Source organism: Catharus ustulatus, chromosome 11, assembly GCF_009819885.2.
Source record: "Catharus ustulatus isolate bCatUst1 chromosome 11, bCatUst1.pri.v2, whole genome shotgun sequence".
NCBI classification, from domain to species: Eukaryota; Metazoa; Chordata; class Aves; order Passeriformes; family Turdidae; genus Catharus; species Catharus ustulatus.
In genome coordinates this window covers 14,776,509-14,789,692 of record NC_046231.1, presented here as the reverse complement: position 1 = coordinate 14,789,692, position 13,184 = coordinate 14,776,509, and the positions used below count along the sequence as shown (strand labels likewise).

The window sequence follows — 13,184 nt, the reverse complement described above, 5'->3', positions numbered from 1 at the left end:
ACTCACATCTGGGCAGGCCAGGGGAAGAAAAGGTGTGACAGTACCTTGCTGCAGCGATATGAGGTGGATTGAATTATTTCCCAAGCATATAAAGAAGAGATGGAGCCACCATTGCTGGATATGTTGACAATGGCAGCCTTGCTGCAGCTCAGCCCTGAGCTGGGGCTCCCCTGCGCAGCCTTCTTCAGCAAGGGCAGGAATGCCTGTGTGGAGATAGAGGGAAGAAGAGCACACAGGGGGATGGCACAGGGCAGGGAAGAAGCTCCTTCCACAGAGAGGAACATTGACACCAGCACTAGGTCATCCTCCGTCCTCTTCCCTGCCAGGCTTAGCTCGTGAGCTCCAGCCTATGGCTCTATGAATTTCACATCCACTGAGAGCCCATTGGTAACTGGAGTGGAGGCAGGACCCCCTCCCACCAGCCCTTCATGCTCCCCCAGGACAGCCCAACTTGGGTGAGGGTCTCACCTGGGCCATCAGCAGGGGCCCAATTGTGTTGGTGGTGTAAACCTCACTCATGTCCTCCAATGTCTCAGCATCAAGAGTTCTCACTTTCAGAATTGCAGCATTGTTGATGAGGAGGTTCAGGCCAGAGCCCCCCAGGTGCTCCCCAACCTTGGCTGCAGCTGCCTTGATGCTGGCAGGGTCAGAGACTTCTGCAGAGCCAACACAGGGGAGGTCAGAGCCTGTGTCCCCATGGTGGAGTCCCCTCTGTGCCCCCAGAGGTAGCAGTGCCCGATGGCCCTGCAGGCACCAGCCCGTTGGCACAGCACCCTCCCAGCAGGGGCTGCCAGGGTGTGCCCAGCCTGGGCACTTGCCAGAGGGACTGGGGCAAAGCATCCCCACGTGGGGGCACCTACCGAGCGGGATGATGATGATGTTGGGGTGCTTGGAGGCCAAATTCTGTAACTCCTGAAAGAGAGGGCAGTGTGTAGGCAGGGAGAGGCTGGAGGGGCTGTGCAGAGACTCAGCCTTTCCCAGGAAAAGCCAACATTGCTCTGACTCCATCCCCGCACTACCGTGGAGCCCACACTGTGCTCCAGCTGCCCTGAACCCAATGGATGGGGAGGACTCTATGGCTGATAGCACAGTTCCCAGCACACATCCCATGCACAGCTGCTCCCAGGTTGTCTCAGCCCAGCTGCCCTGTGCCCCAGGTGCCTGACTGAATCTCCAGACACTTTCCAGAACTCTTGGTGTTCCAATCTCCCCCTGGCACTGAGTCCTTCCATCCCCCAGCACAGCCACTGCCTCCCAGCACAGCCTCACCTTTGCCCTCTGTCCCTTGGGGTCTCTACAACCTGCAAAGATCCACTGTGGTGGTTTTGGCATCCTCAGGAAATGCTGGACAAACCCCAGGCCGATGCCTCGGTTGGCCCCAGTCACCAGAACGGAGCGGACACTGAGCTCTGCCATGCTGCTTGTCCTCCTCTGCTCCAGCTCACTGTTTGCTCTGCTCCCTAATTCTTCCTGTAGGGTGTTTGGCACTGACACTCCACCCACTTTAGGCATACACCAACCCATGGATCCAGGAGGAGCCACAGCTCCGGCACTTCAAACCCCAGGACAAAGATCCTGGCTGGGAGCCAGGTCTTGTTTCCAAAGGGCAAAAACCCTTGGTGATTCCAGGCAAATTCTGCTGTCCTTGGGAAACGTGCTGCCCTGATCCATGAGAGGATGATGTGGATGAGGAGGGAAGGAGCAGCACATGGAAGGGATGTGGGAAGCTCCACGGCTGCCATGGGCTTGACACCTTCACAGGAAGGGCTTTCTGCATCACACCCCCACCACACTGGGAACAGGCTGATCTCATGTCCCTGCCCTAGTCCAATGAGCCAGGACATTCCTCACATGGCCAGGAGCAGACACTTTTCTGCTTTAATCTTGCCTCCTCCAAGCCAATGCCCATTCCCCGATTGTCAAGTGAAACAAAGCTCCCGTGGAGGGAAGCAAACCCAGAGGATCCAGTCTCCAGGCAGAAGGATGGGCACCTGCATGGCCAGCACATCACCACCTGCTGGCCTTGCACTCCAGCAAGACACAAACTGCAGGCTTGCCACATCTTCATGCAGCATCTGTGTCCTTGCAGCAGGAATTTGTGCCACTCATGGAGCAGGCAGCCAAGGGAAGGAGGGGCTGAGCTGCAGCAGGGCCGCTGTCATCAACATCTCCACCAAAGTGGGCTCCATCGGGCTGTGCCTCAGGGTGCCAGAGACCCCCATGTCCCTGTACCGGGCCAGCAAGGTGCGGTGCCAGGGGAGGGGCTGGAGATGCTGTCCCGTGGTGGGGAGGGAGCCCATGGATCACCCCCTGCCCCAGCCACCCACCCACAACCTGCTTCTCCCAGGCAGAAGCACTGAGACCAGGACAGCAGCAGCAGCAGTGAGGACTGATTCTTTCCAGCAGGTCATGCTGATGCTTTGTCCCAGGACGGAGTCCCATTTCTCTTCTCCACAGCCATTTTCTTCCTGGTAAATGTCTCCTGTCCTTCCCACCCACACCCTCCATTTTACTGGCAGGGCTGTGCCTCTTCCTGGCTGCCCAGGACATGGGGATGTGGTGCTTGGCTGCAGAGCTTCTAGAAGAGAAGAGCTTGGGAAGCAGCTTCTCTCTCCTTCCCCAACACACCTGTCTTCCCTCTGGTCCCCCGGTACTCGGTTCCCCCATCTCTGTAAACTCTGGCAGCTGATGCCTCTCTGCTCTGTCTCCATACCTACTCTCAAATCCCCCACCCAGGTCTGGGGCAGGATCCCTGTGCTCTGCCCAAGCGCTGTGTGTCCCTCTGGCCCTGCGGTGACCAGGCGTCCCTCAGCTGAGGGGAGAGCGCAGCTGCTCCCTGTGACCCCCAGCACCTCAGGCAGCTCAGCCTGGGCAAGGGAAAGCCAGTTGTGCAGGGGCTCAAAGATCTCTCTTCTGTCAGGAGGGGGCCCTGCTCCAGTTTCTCCAGTGCCTCCTGGAGGGGAGGTCTCCAGAGGGCAGTCATGGTGCCTTGGGATGTACTGCTTATACCTCATGGGGATGCCAGTGACAGCTGTGGGTTGGGGGCAGCTGTGGGCACCACTAATGCCCAGTGAAGGAGTGGAATCTCTGGAAAGGGACATCCCATTAGCTCAAAATTCACAACATAGCTTTGGGTATCAGCAGGAGTTTATTGAGGATGTGGGGGTCATGGGAGCAGTGACAAAGGTCCACCTTGGCTGCTGTGAATCTGAAGTGGTGTCTCACCAGGGTATGACATTTCCTTCCCAGTCCAGGAAGGTGCCGGTCTCCTTCTCAGAGAGGGAGGAGAGGACCTTCAGCATCCCTTGCACGCTGTCATCCACTGTCGTAGGGGGCTGTGGGGCAGAGAGGGAGATGCACACCATGCCTGAGGCTCTGTTCCAGCCAAGGCAGGGGGATGGAGGCACTCCAGGGCAAAGAGGAAAACTGAAAACTCTGAACACACAGGGCAGAGGAGCCAAGCAGAGAACTGAGGGGACAGAACAACCCAGGATCCAGTACCCAGGAGCAGAAGAGGGGAAGCTGCCCCAGTAGTGATTGGGCAGGCAGGGAAGCCCTGGGCTGGGGCTTAGGACAGCAACTCCCACCCATGGAAAATCAGCACCTGTCCCCACGGAATTCTTACCGGGTGTCCGGCAGCAGCGCCCAAGTCGGTTTGCACCCAGCCGGGGTGGAGAGCGACGCAGAGGATGCCGTGCTCCTTGTATGCCAGGGACTGGCACTTGCTCAGCATGTTCAGAGCAGCCTGTGGGGACACAGGGAGGGGATGGTGGTGGGAGGGAAGGGGACGCTGCAAGGGGACCCATGTCTGGGCAGGGCAGGGAAAGCAAAGGTGTGACAGTACCTTGCTGCAGCGATATGAGGTGGCTTGTACCATGTCCCATCCAAAGAAAGAAGAGATGGAGCCAGCAATGCTGGATATGTTGATGATGGCAGCCTTGCTGCAGCTGAGCCCTGAGCCTGGGCTCCCCTGGGCAGCCTTCTTCAGCAAGGGCAGAAATGCCTGTGTGGAGATAGAGGAGACAGGAGCATATACGGGCATGGCAAAGGACAGGGAAGAAGTTCCTTCTTCTGTGGGTAACACTGACGACAGCACTGGGACATCCTCCCTCCTCTTCCCTGCCAGGCTCCAGCTCCTGAGCTCCAGGCCGTGGCTCTATGAGCTTCACATCCACTGAGAGCCCATTGGTAACTGGAGTGGAGGCAGGACCCCCTCCCACCAGCCCTTCATGCTCCCCCAGGACAGCCCAACTTGGGTGAGGGTCTCACCTGGGCCATCAGCAGGGGCCCAATTGTGTTGGTGGTGTAAACCTCGCTCATGTCCTCCAATGTCTCCATATCAAGGGATTTGAGCTTTGCAATTCCAGCATTGTTAATGAGGAGGTTCAGGCCAGAGCCCCCCAGGTGCTCCCCAACCTTGGCTGCAGCTGCCTTGATGCTGGCAGGGTCAGAGACTTCTGCAGAGCCAACACAGGGGAGGTCAGAGCCTGTGTCTCCATGGTGGAGTCCCCTGTGTGCCCCCAGAGGTGGCAGTGCCCGATGGCCCTGCAGGCACCAGCCCGTTGGCACAGCTCCCTCCCAGCAGGGGCTGCCAGGGTGTGCCCAGCCTGGGCACTTGCCAGAGGGACTGGGGCAAAGCATCCCCACGTGGGGGCACCTACCGAGCGGGATGTTGATGATGTTGGGGTGCTTGGAGGCCAAATTCTGTAACTCCTGAAAGAGAGGGCACTGTGTAGGCAGGGAGAGGCTGGAGGGGCTGTGCAGAGACTCAGCCTTTCCCAGGAAAAGCCAACATTGCTCTGGCTCCATCCCTGCACTACCGTGGAGCCCGCACTGTGCTCCAGCTGCCCTGAACCCAATGGATGGGGAGGACTCTATGGCTGATAGCACAGTTCCCAGCACACATCCCATGGACAGCTGCTCCCAGGTTGTCTCAGTCCAGCTGCCCTGTGCCCCAGGTGCCTGACTGAATCTCCAGACAATTTCCAGAACTCCTTGTGTTCCAATCTCCCCCTGGCACTGAGTCCTTCCATCCCCCAGCACAGCCACTGCCTCCCAGCCCATCCTCACCTGTGCCCTCTGTCCCTTGGGGTCTCTACAGCCTGCAAAGATCCACTGTGGTGGTTTTGGCATCCTCAGGAAATGCTGGACAAGTCCCAGGCCGATGCCTCGGTTGGCCCCAGTCACCAGAACGGAGTGGACACTGAGCCCTGCCATGCTGCTTGTCCTCCTCTGCTCCAGCTCTCACTGTTTGCTCTACTCCCTAATATTTCCTGTAGAGTGTTTGGCACTGATACTCCACCCACTTTGATTTTACACCAACCCATGGATCCAGGAGGAGCCACAGCTCCTGTCCTTTAAACCCCAGGACAAAGATCCTGGCTGGGAGCCAGGCCTTGTTTCCAGAGAGCAGAAACCCTTGGTGATTCCAGGCAAATTCTGCTGTCCTTGGGAAACGTGCTGCCCTGATCCATGAGAGGATGATGTGGATGAGGAGGGAAGGAGCAGCACATGGAAGGGATGTGGGAAGCTCCATGGCTCCCATGGGCTTGACACCTTCACAGGAAGGGCTTTCTGCATCACACCCCCACCACACTGGGGACAGGCTGATCTCATGTCCCTGCCCTAGTCCAATGAGCCAGGACATTCCTCACATGGCCAGGAGCAGACACTTTTCTGCTTTAATCTTGCCTCCTCCAAGCCAATGCCCATTCCCTGATTGTCAAGTGAAACAAAGCTCCCGTGGAGGGAAGCAAACCCAGAGGATCCAGTCTCCAGGCAGAAGGATGGGCACCTGCATGGCCAGCACATCACCACCTGCTGGCCTTGCACTCCAGCAAGACACAAACTGCAGGCTTGTCACATCTTCATGCAGCATCTGTGTCCTTGCAGCAGGAATTTGTGCCACTCATGGAGCAGGCAGCCAAGGGAAGGAGGGGCTGAGCTGCAGCAGGGCCGCTGTCATCAACATCTCCACCAAAGTGGGCTCCATCGGGCTGTGCCTCAGGGTGCCAGAGACCCCCATGTCCCTTTACTGGGCCAGCAAGGTGAGGTGCCAGGGGAGGGGCTGGAGATGCTGCCCCAGGCATGGTGCCCATGGAGGGGAGGGAGCCCATGGATCACCCCCTGCCCCAGCCACCCAATTCCTGCCTGGTTCTCCCAGGCAGAATCCCCGCTAATCCCCAGAGGAGGAGTGGAATCTCTGGAAAGGGACATCCCATGAGCTCCAAATTCACAACATAGCTTTGGGTATCAGCAGGAGTTTATTGAGGATGTGGGGGACATGGGAGCAGTGACAGAGGTCTAACTTGGCTGCCATGAATCTGAAGTGTTGTCTCACCAGGGTATGACCTTCCCTTCCCAGTCCAGGAAGGCGCCGGTCTCCTTCTCAGAGAGGGAGGAGAGGACCTTCAGGATCCCTTGCACGCTCTCATCCACTGTCGTAGGGGGCTGTGGAGCAGAGAGGGAGAGGCACACCATGCCTGAGGCTCTGTTCCAGCCAAGGCAGGGGGAAGGAGGCACTCCAGGGCAAAAGGAAAGCCAGAAAACCCTGAACACACAGGACTGAGGGGTCAAGATGGAAACCGAGGGGCAGAGACATCCAGCACCCAGTACCGAGCCCCCAGGACCAGGACAGAGGGAGCTTCCCCAGCAGTGATTGGGCAGGCAAGAAAGCTCTTGTCTGGGGCTTAGGACAGCAACTTCACCCGTGGAAAATCAGCACAGGCGCTGTGATAGACCTGCCCCCATGAAATTCCTACCATTTGGCCAGGAAAGCTTCCCATGTCAGTTTGCACCCAGCCGGGGTGGAGAGCGACGCAGAGGATGCAGTGCTCCTTGTACGCCAGGGACTGGCACTTGCTCAGCATGTTCAGAGCAGCCTGTGGGGACACAGGGAGGGGATGTTTGTGAGAGAAGTGGAGGCTCCAGGTGGACACACGTCTGGGCAGGGCAGGGAAAGCAAAGGTGTGACAGTACCTTGCTGCAGCGATATGAGGTGGCTTGAAATATATCCCAAATATATAAAGAAGTGATGGAGCCGGCAGAGCTGGATATGTTGACAATGGCAGCCTTGCTGCAGCTCAGCACTGAGCTGGGGCTCCCCTGGGCAGCCTTCTTCAGCAAGGGCAGGAATGCCTGTGTGGAGATAGAGGGAAGAAGAGCACACAGGGGGATGGCACAGGGCAGGGAAGAAGCTCCTTTCACAGTGAGGAACATTGACACCAGCACTGGGTCATCCTCCCTCCTCTTCCCTGCCAGGCTCAGCTCGTGAGCTCCAGCCTATGGCTCTATGAATTTCACATCCACTGAGAGCCCATTGGTAACTGGAGTGGAGGCAGGACCCCCTCCCACCAGCCCTTCATGCTCCCCCAGGACAGCCCAGCTTGGGTGAGGGTCTCACCTGGGCCATCAGCAGGGGCCCAATTGTGTTGGTGGTGTAAACCTCACTCATGTCCTCCAGTGTCTCAGTATCAAGAGTTGTCACTTTCAGAATTGCAGCATTGTTGATGAGGAGGTTCAGGCCAGAGCCCCCCAGGTGCTCCCCAACCTTGGCTGCAGCTGCCTTGATGCTGGCAGGGTTGGCAACTTCTGCAGAGCCGACACAGGGGAGGTCAGAGCCTGTGTCCCCATGGTGGAGTCCCCTGTGTGCCCCCAGAGGTGGCAGTGCCCGATGGCCCTGCAGGCACCAGCCCGTTGGCACAGCTCCCTCCCAGCAGGGGCTGCCAGGGTGTGCCCAGCCTGGGCACTTGCCAGAGGGACTGGGGCAAAGCATCCCCACGTGGGGGCACCTACCGAGCGGGATGATGATGATGTTGGGGTGCTTGGAGGCCAAATTCTGTAACTCCTGAAAGAGAGGGCAGTGTGTAGGCAGGGAGAGGCTGGAGGGGCTGTGCAGAGACTCAGCCTTTCCCAGGAAAAGCCAACATTGCTCTGGCTCCATCCCTGCACTACCGTGGAGCCCACACTGTGCTCCAGCTGCCCTGAACCCAATGGATGGGGAGGACTCTATGGCTGATAGCACAGTTCCCAGCACACATCCCATGCACAGCTGCTCCCAGGTTGTCTCAGCCCAGCTGCCCTGTGCCCCAGGTGCCTGACTGAATCTCCAGACAATTTCCAGAACTCTTTGTGTTCCAATCTCTCCCTGGCACTGAGTTTTCCCATCCCAGCACAGCCACTGCCTCCCAGCCCAACCTTACCTGTGCCTTCTGTCCCTTGGGGTCTCTACAACCTGCAAAGATCCACTGTGGTGGTTTTGGCATCCTCAGGAAATGCTGGACAAGTCCCAGGCCGATGCCTCGGTTGGCCCCAGTCACCAGAACGGAGCGGACACTGAGCCCTGCCATGCTGCTTGTCCTCCTCTGCTCCAGCTCTCACTGTTTGCTCTGCTCCCTAGTATTTTGTGTAGAGTGTTTGGCACTGACACTCCACCCACTTTGATTTTACACCAACCCATGGATCCATGAGTAGCCACTACACCTGCCCTTTAAACCCCAGGAAAAAGATCCTGTCTGGGAGCCAGGTCTTGTTTGCAGAGAGCAGAAACCCTTGGTGATGCCAGGCAAATTCTGCTGTCCTTGGGAAACGTGCTGACATGATCCATGAGAGGATGATGTGGATGAGGAGGGAAGGAGCAGCACATGGAAGGGATGTGGGAAGCTCCACGGCTGCCATGGGCTTGACACCTTCACAGGAAGGGCTTTCTGCATCACACCCCCACCACACTGGGAATAGGCTGATCTCATGTCCCTGCCCTAGTGCAATGAGCCAGGACATTCCTCACATGGCCAGGAGCAGACACTTTTCTGCTTTAATCTTGCCTCCTCCAAGCCAATGCCCATTCCCCGATTGTCAAGTGAAACAAAGCTCCCGTGGAGGGAAGCAAACCCAGAGGATCCAGTCTCCAGGCAGAAGGATGGGCACCTGCATGGCCAGCACATCACCACCTGCTGGCCTTGCACTCCAGCAAGACACAAACTGCAGGCTTGCCACATCTTCATGCAGCATCTGTGTCCTTGCAGCAGGAATTTGTGCCACTCATGGAGCAGGCAGCCAAGGGAAGGAGGGGCTGAGCTGCAGCAGGGCCGCTGTCATCAACATCTCCACCAAAGTGGGCTCCATCGGGCTGTGCCTCAGGGTGCCAGAGACCCCCATGTCCCTGTACCGGGCCAGCAAGGTGCGGTGCCAGGGGAGGGGCTGGAGATGCTGTCCCATGGAGGTGACGGAGCCCATGGATCATCCCCTGCCCCAGCCACCCAAATCCTGCCTGGTTCTCCCAGGCAGAAGCACTGAGACCAGGACAGCAGCAGCAGCAGCGAGGACTGATTCTTTCCAGCAGGTCATGCTGATGCTTTGTCCCAGGACTGAGTCCCATTTCTCTTCTCCACAGCCATTTTCTTCCTGGTAAATGTCTCCTGTCCTTCCCACCCACACCCTCCATTTTACTGGCAGGGCTGTGCCTCTTCCTGGCTGCCCAGGACATGGGGATGTGGTGCTTGGCTGCAGAGCTTCTAGAAGAGAAGAGCTTGGGAAGCAGCTTCTCTCTCCTTCCCCAACACACCTGTCTTCCCTCTGGTCCCCCGGTACTCGGTTCCCCCATCTCTGTAAACTCTGGCAGCTGATGCCTCTCTGCTCTGTCTCCATACCTACTCTCAAATCCCCCACCCAGGTCTGGGGCAGGATCCCTGTGCTCTGCCCAAGCGCTGTGTGTCCCTCTGGCCCTGCGGTGACCAGGCGTCCCTCAGCTGAGGGGAGAGCGCAGCTGCTCCCTGTGACCCCCAGCACCTCAGGCAGCTCAGCCTGGGCAAGGGAAAGCCAGTTGTGCAGGGGCTCAAAGATCTCTCTTCTGTCAGGAGGGGGCCCTGCTCCAGTTTCTCCAGTGCCTCCTGGATGGGAGGTCTCCAGAGGGCAGTCATGGTGCCTTGGGATGTACTGCTTATACCTCATGGGGATGCCAGTGACAGCCTTGGGTTGGGGGCAGCTGTGGGCACCACTAATGCCCAGTGAAGGAGTGGGATATCTGGAAAGGGACATCCCATTAGCTCAAAATTCACAACATAGCTTTGGGTATCAGCAGGAGTTTATTGAGGATGTGGGGGTCATGGGAGCAGTGACAAATTTCAACCTTGGATGCCATGAACCTGAAGTGGTGTCTCACCAGGGTATGACATTTCCTTCCCAGTCCAGGAAGGTGCCGGTCTCCTTCTCAGAGAGGGTGGAGAGGACCTTCAGCATCCCTTGCACGCTGTCATCCACTGTCGTAGGGGGCTGTGGGGCAGAGAGGGAGATGCACACCATGCCTGAGGCTCTGTTCCAGCCAAGGCAGGGGGATGGAGGCACTCCAGGGCAAAGAGGAAAACTGAAAACTCTGAACACACAGGGCAGAGGAGCCAAGCAGAGAACTGAGGGGACAGAACAACCCAGGATCCAGTACCCAGGAGCAGAAGAGGGGAAGCTGCCCCAGTAGTGATTGGGCAGGCAGGGAAGCCCTGGGCTGGGGCTTAGGACAGCAACTCCCACCCATGGAAAATCAGCACCTGTCCCCACGGAATTCTTACCGGGTGTCCGGCAGCAGCGCCCAAGTCGGTTTGCACCCAGCCGGGGTGGAGAGCGACGCAGAGGATGCCGTGCTCCTTGTATGCCAGGGACTGGCACTTGCTCAGCATGTTCAGAGCAGCCTGTGGGGACACAGGGAGGGGATGGTGGTGGGAGGGAAGGGGACGCTGCAAGGGGACCCATGTCTGGGCAGGGCAGGGAAAGCAAAGGTGTGACAGTACCTTGCTGCAGCGATATGAGGTGGCTTGTACCATGTCCCATCCAAAGAAAGAAGAGATGGAGCCAGCAATGCTGGATATGTTGATGATGGCAGCCTTGCTGCAGCTGAGCCCTGAGCCTGGGCTCCCCTGGGCAGCCTTCTTCAGCAAGGGCAGAAATGCCTGTGTGGAGATAGAGGAGACAGGAGCATATACGGGCATGGCAAAGGACAGGGAAGAAGTTCCTTCTTCTGTGGGTAACACTGACGACAGCACTGGGACATCCTCCCTCCTCTTCCCTGCCAGGCTCCAGCTCCTGAGCTCCAGGCCGTGGCTCTATGAGCTTCACATCCACTGAGAGCCCATTGGTAACTGGAGTGGAGGCAGGACCCCCTCCCACCAGCCCTTCATGCTCCCCCAGGACAGCCCAACTTGGGTGAGGGTCTCACCTGGGCCATCAGCAGGGGCCCAATTGTGTTGGTGGTGTAAACCTCGCTCATGTCCTCCAATGTCTCCATATCAAGGGATTTGAGCTTTGCAATTCCAGCATTGTTAATGAGGAGGTTCAGGCCAGAGCCCCCCAGGTGCTCCCCAACCTTGGCTGCAGCTGCCTTGATGCTGGCAGGGTCAGAGACTTCTGCAGAGCCAACACAGGGGAGGTCAGAGCCTGTGTCTCCATGGTGGAGTCCCCTGTGTGCCCCCAGAGGTGGCAGTGCCCGATGGCCCTGCAGGCACCAGCCCGTTGGCACAGCTCCCTCCCAGCAGGGGCTGCCAGGGTGTGCCCAGCCTGGGCACTTGCCAGAGGGACTGGGGCAAAGCATCCCCACGTGGGGGCACCTACCGAGCGGGATGTTGATGATGTTGGGGTGCTTGGAGGCCAAATTCTGTAACTCCTGAAAGAGAGGGCACTGTGTAGGCAGGGAGAGGCTGGAGGGGCTGTGCAGAGACTCAGCCTTTCCCAGGAAAAGCCAACATTGCTCTGGCTCCATCCCTGCACTACCGTGGAGCCCGCACTGTGCTCCAGCTGCCCTGAACCCAATGGATGGGGAGGACTCTATGGCTGATAGCACAGTTCCCAGCACACATCCCATGGACAGCTGCTCCCAGGTTGTCTCAGTCCAGCTGCCCTGTGCCCCAGGTGCCTGACTGAATCTCCAGACAATTTCCAGAACTCCTTGTGTTCCAATCTCCCCCTGGCACTGAGTCCTTCCATCCCCCAGCACAGCCACTGCCTCCCAGCCCATCCTCACCTGTGCCCTCTGTCCCTTGGGGTCTCTACAGCCTGCAAAGATCCACTGTGGTGGTTTTGGCATCCTCAGGAAATGCTGGACAAGTCCCAGGCCGATGCCTCGGTTGGCCCCAGTCACCAGAACGGAGTGGACACTGAGCCCTGCCATGCTGCTTGTCCTCCTCTGCTCCAGCTCTCACTGTTTGCTCTACTCCCTAATATTTCCTGTAGAGTGTTTGGCACTGATACTCCACCCACTTTGATTTTACACCAACCCATGGATCCAGGAGGAGCCACAGCTCCTGTCCTTTAAACCCCAGGACAAAGATCCTGGCTGGGAGCCAGGCCTTGTTTCCAGAGAGCAGAAACCCTTGGTGATTCCAGGCAAATTCTGCTGTCCTTGGGAAACGTGCTGCCCTGATCCATGAGAGGATGATGTGGATGAGGAGGGAAGGAGCAGCACATGGAAGGGATGTGGGAAGCTCCATGGCTCCCATGGGCTTGACACCTTCACAGGAAGGGCTTTCTGCATCACACCCCCACCACACTGGGGACAGGCTGATCTCATGTCCCTGCCCTAGTCCAATGAGCCAGGACATTCCTCACATGGCCAGGAGCAGACACTTTTCTGCTTTAATCTTGCCTCCTCCAAGCCAATGCCCATTCCCTGATTGTCAAGTGAAACAAAGCTCCCGTGGAGGGAAGCAAACCCAGAGGATCCAGTCTCCAGGCAGAAGGATGGGCACCTGCATGGCCAGCACATCACCACCTGCTGGCCTTGCACTCCAGCAAGACACAAACTGCAGGCTTGCCACATCTTCATGCAGCATCTGTGTCCTTGCAGCAGGAATTTGTGCCACTCATGGAGCAGGCAGCCAAGGGAAGGAGGGGCTGAGCTGCAGCAGGGCCGCTGTCATCAACATCTCCACCAAAGTGGGCTCCATCGGGCTGTGCCTCAGGGTGCCAGAGACCCCCATGTCCCTTTACTGGGCCAGCAAGGTGAGGTGCCAGGGGAGGGGCTGGAGATGCTGCCCCAGGCATGGTGCCCATGGAGGGGAGGGAGCCCATGGATCACCCCCTGCCCCAGCCACCCAATTCCTGCCTGGTTCTCCCAGGCAGAATCCCCGCTAATCCCCAGAGGAGGAGTGGAATCTCTGGAAAGGGACATCCCATGAGCTCCAAATTCACAACATAGCTTTGGG

At 58.0% G+C, this 13,184-nt stretch overlaps 3 protein-coding genes across 3 annotated transcripts; all 3 read right to left on the bottom strand.

The window, feature by feature from the left end:
* Positions 1 to 569: 569 nt before the first annotated feature.
* LOC117001355 (C-factor-like) lies at positions 570 to 5,217 on the bottom strand. The gene is made up of 8 exons (XM_033069646.1): positions 5,071 to 5,217; positions 4,662 to 4,713; positions 4,270 to 4,457; positions 3,845 to 4,003; positions 3,626 to 3,745; positions 3,226 to 3,335; positions 861 to 912; positions 570 to 656 (listed from the first exon to the last, which is right to left on the bottom strand). Exons 1-8 carry the CDS (start codon positions 5,215 to 5,217, stop codon positions 585 to 587), a joined length of 900 nt encoding a protein of 299 aa, XP_032925537.1. The 3' UTR covers positions 570 to 584.
* A 1,119-nt stretch (positions 5,218 to 6,336) lies between these two features.
* On the bottom strand, positions 6,337 to 7,453 carry LOC117001544 (C-factor-like). Its single transcript, XM_033069966.1, has 4 exons — positions 7,403 to 7,453; positions 6,979 to 7,137; positions 6,762 to 6,881; positions 6,337 to 6,450 (listed from the first exon to the last, which is right to left on the bottom strand). Exons 1-4 carry the CDS (start codon positions 7,451 to 7,453, stop codon positions 6,337 to 6,339), a joined length of 444 nt encoding a protein of 147 aa, XP_032925857.1.
* Positions 7,452 to 12,151, bottom strand: LOC117001354 (C-factor-like). Its single transcript, XM_033069645.1, has 8 exons — positions 12,005 to 12,151; positions 11,596 to 11,647; positions 11,204 to 11,391; positions 10,779 to 10,937; positions 10,560 to 10,679; positions 10,160 to 10,269; positions 7,795 to 7,846; positions 7,452 to 7,590 (listed from the first exon to the last, which is right to left on the bottom strand). The coding sequence occupies exons 1-8, from the start codon at positions 12,149 to 12,151 to the stop codon at positions 7,519 to 7,521; spliced, it is 900 nt and encodes a 299-aa protein (XP_032925536.1). The 3' UTR covers positions 7,452 to 7,518.
* Positions 12,152 to 13,184: the final 1,033 nt, after the last annotated feature.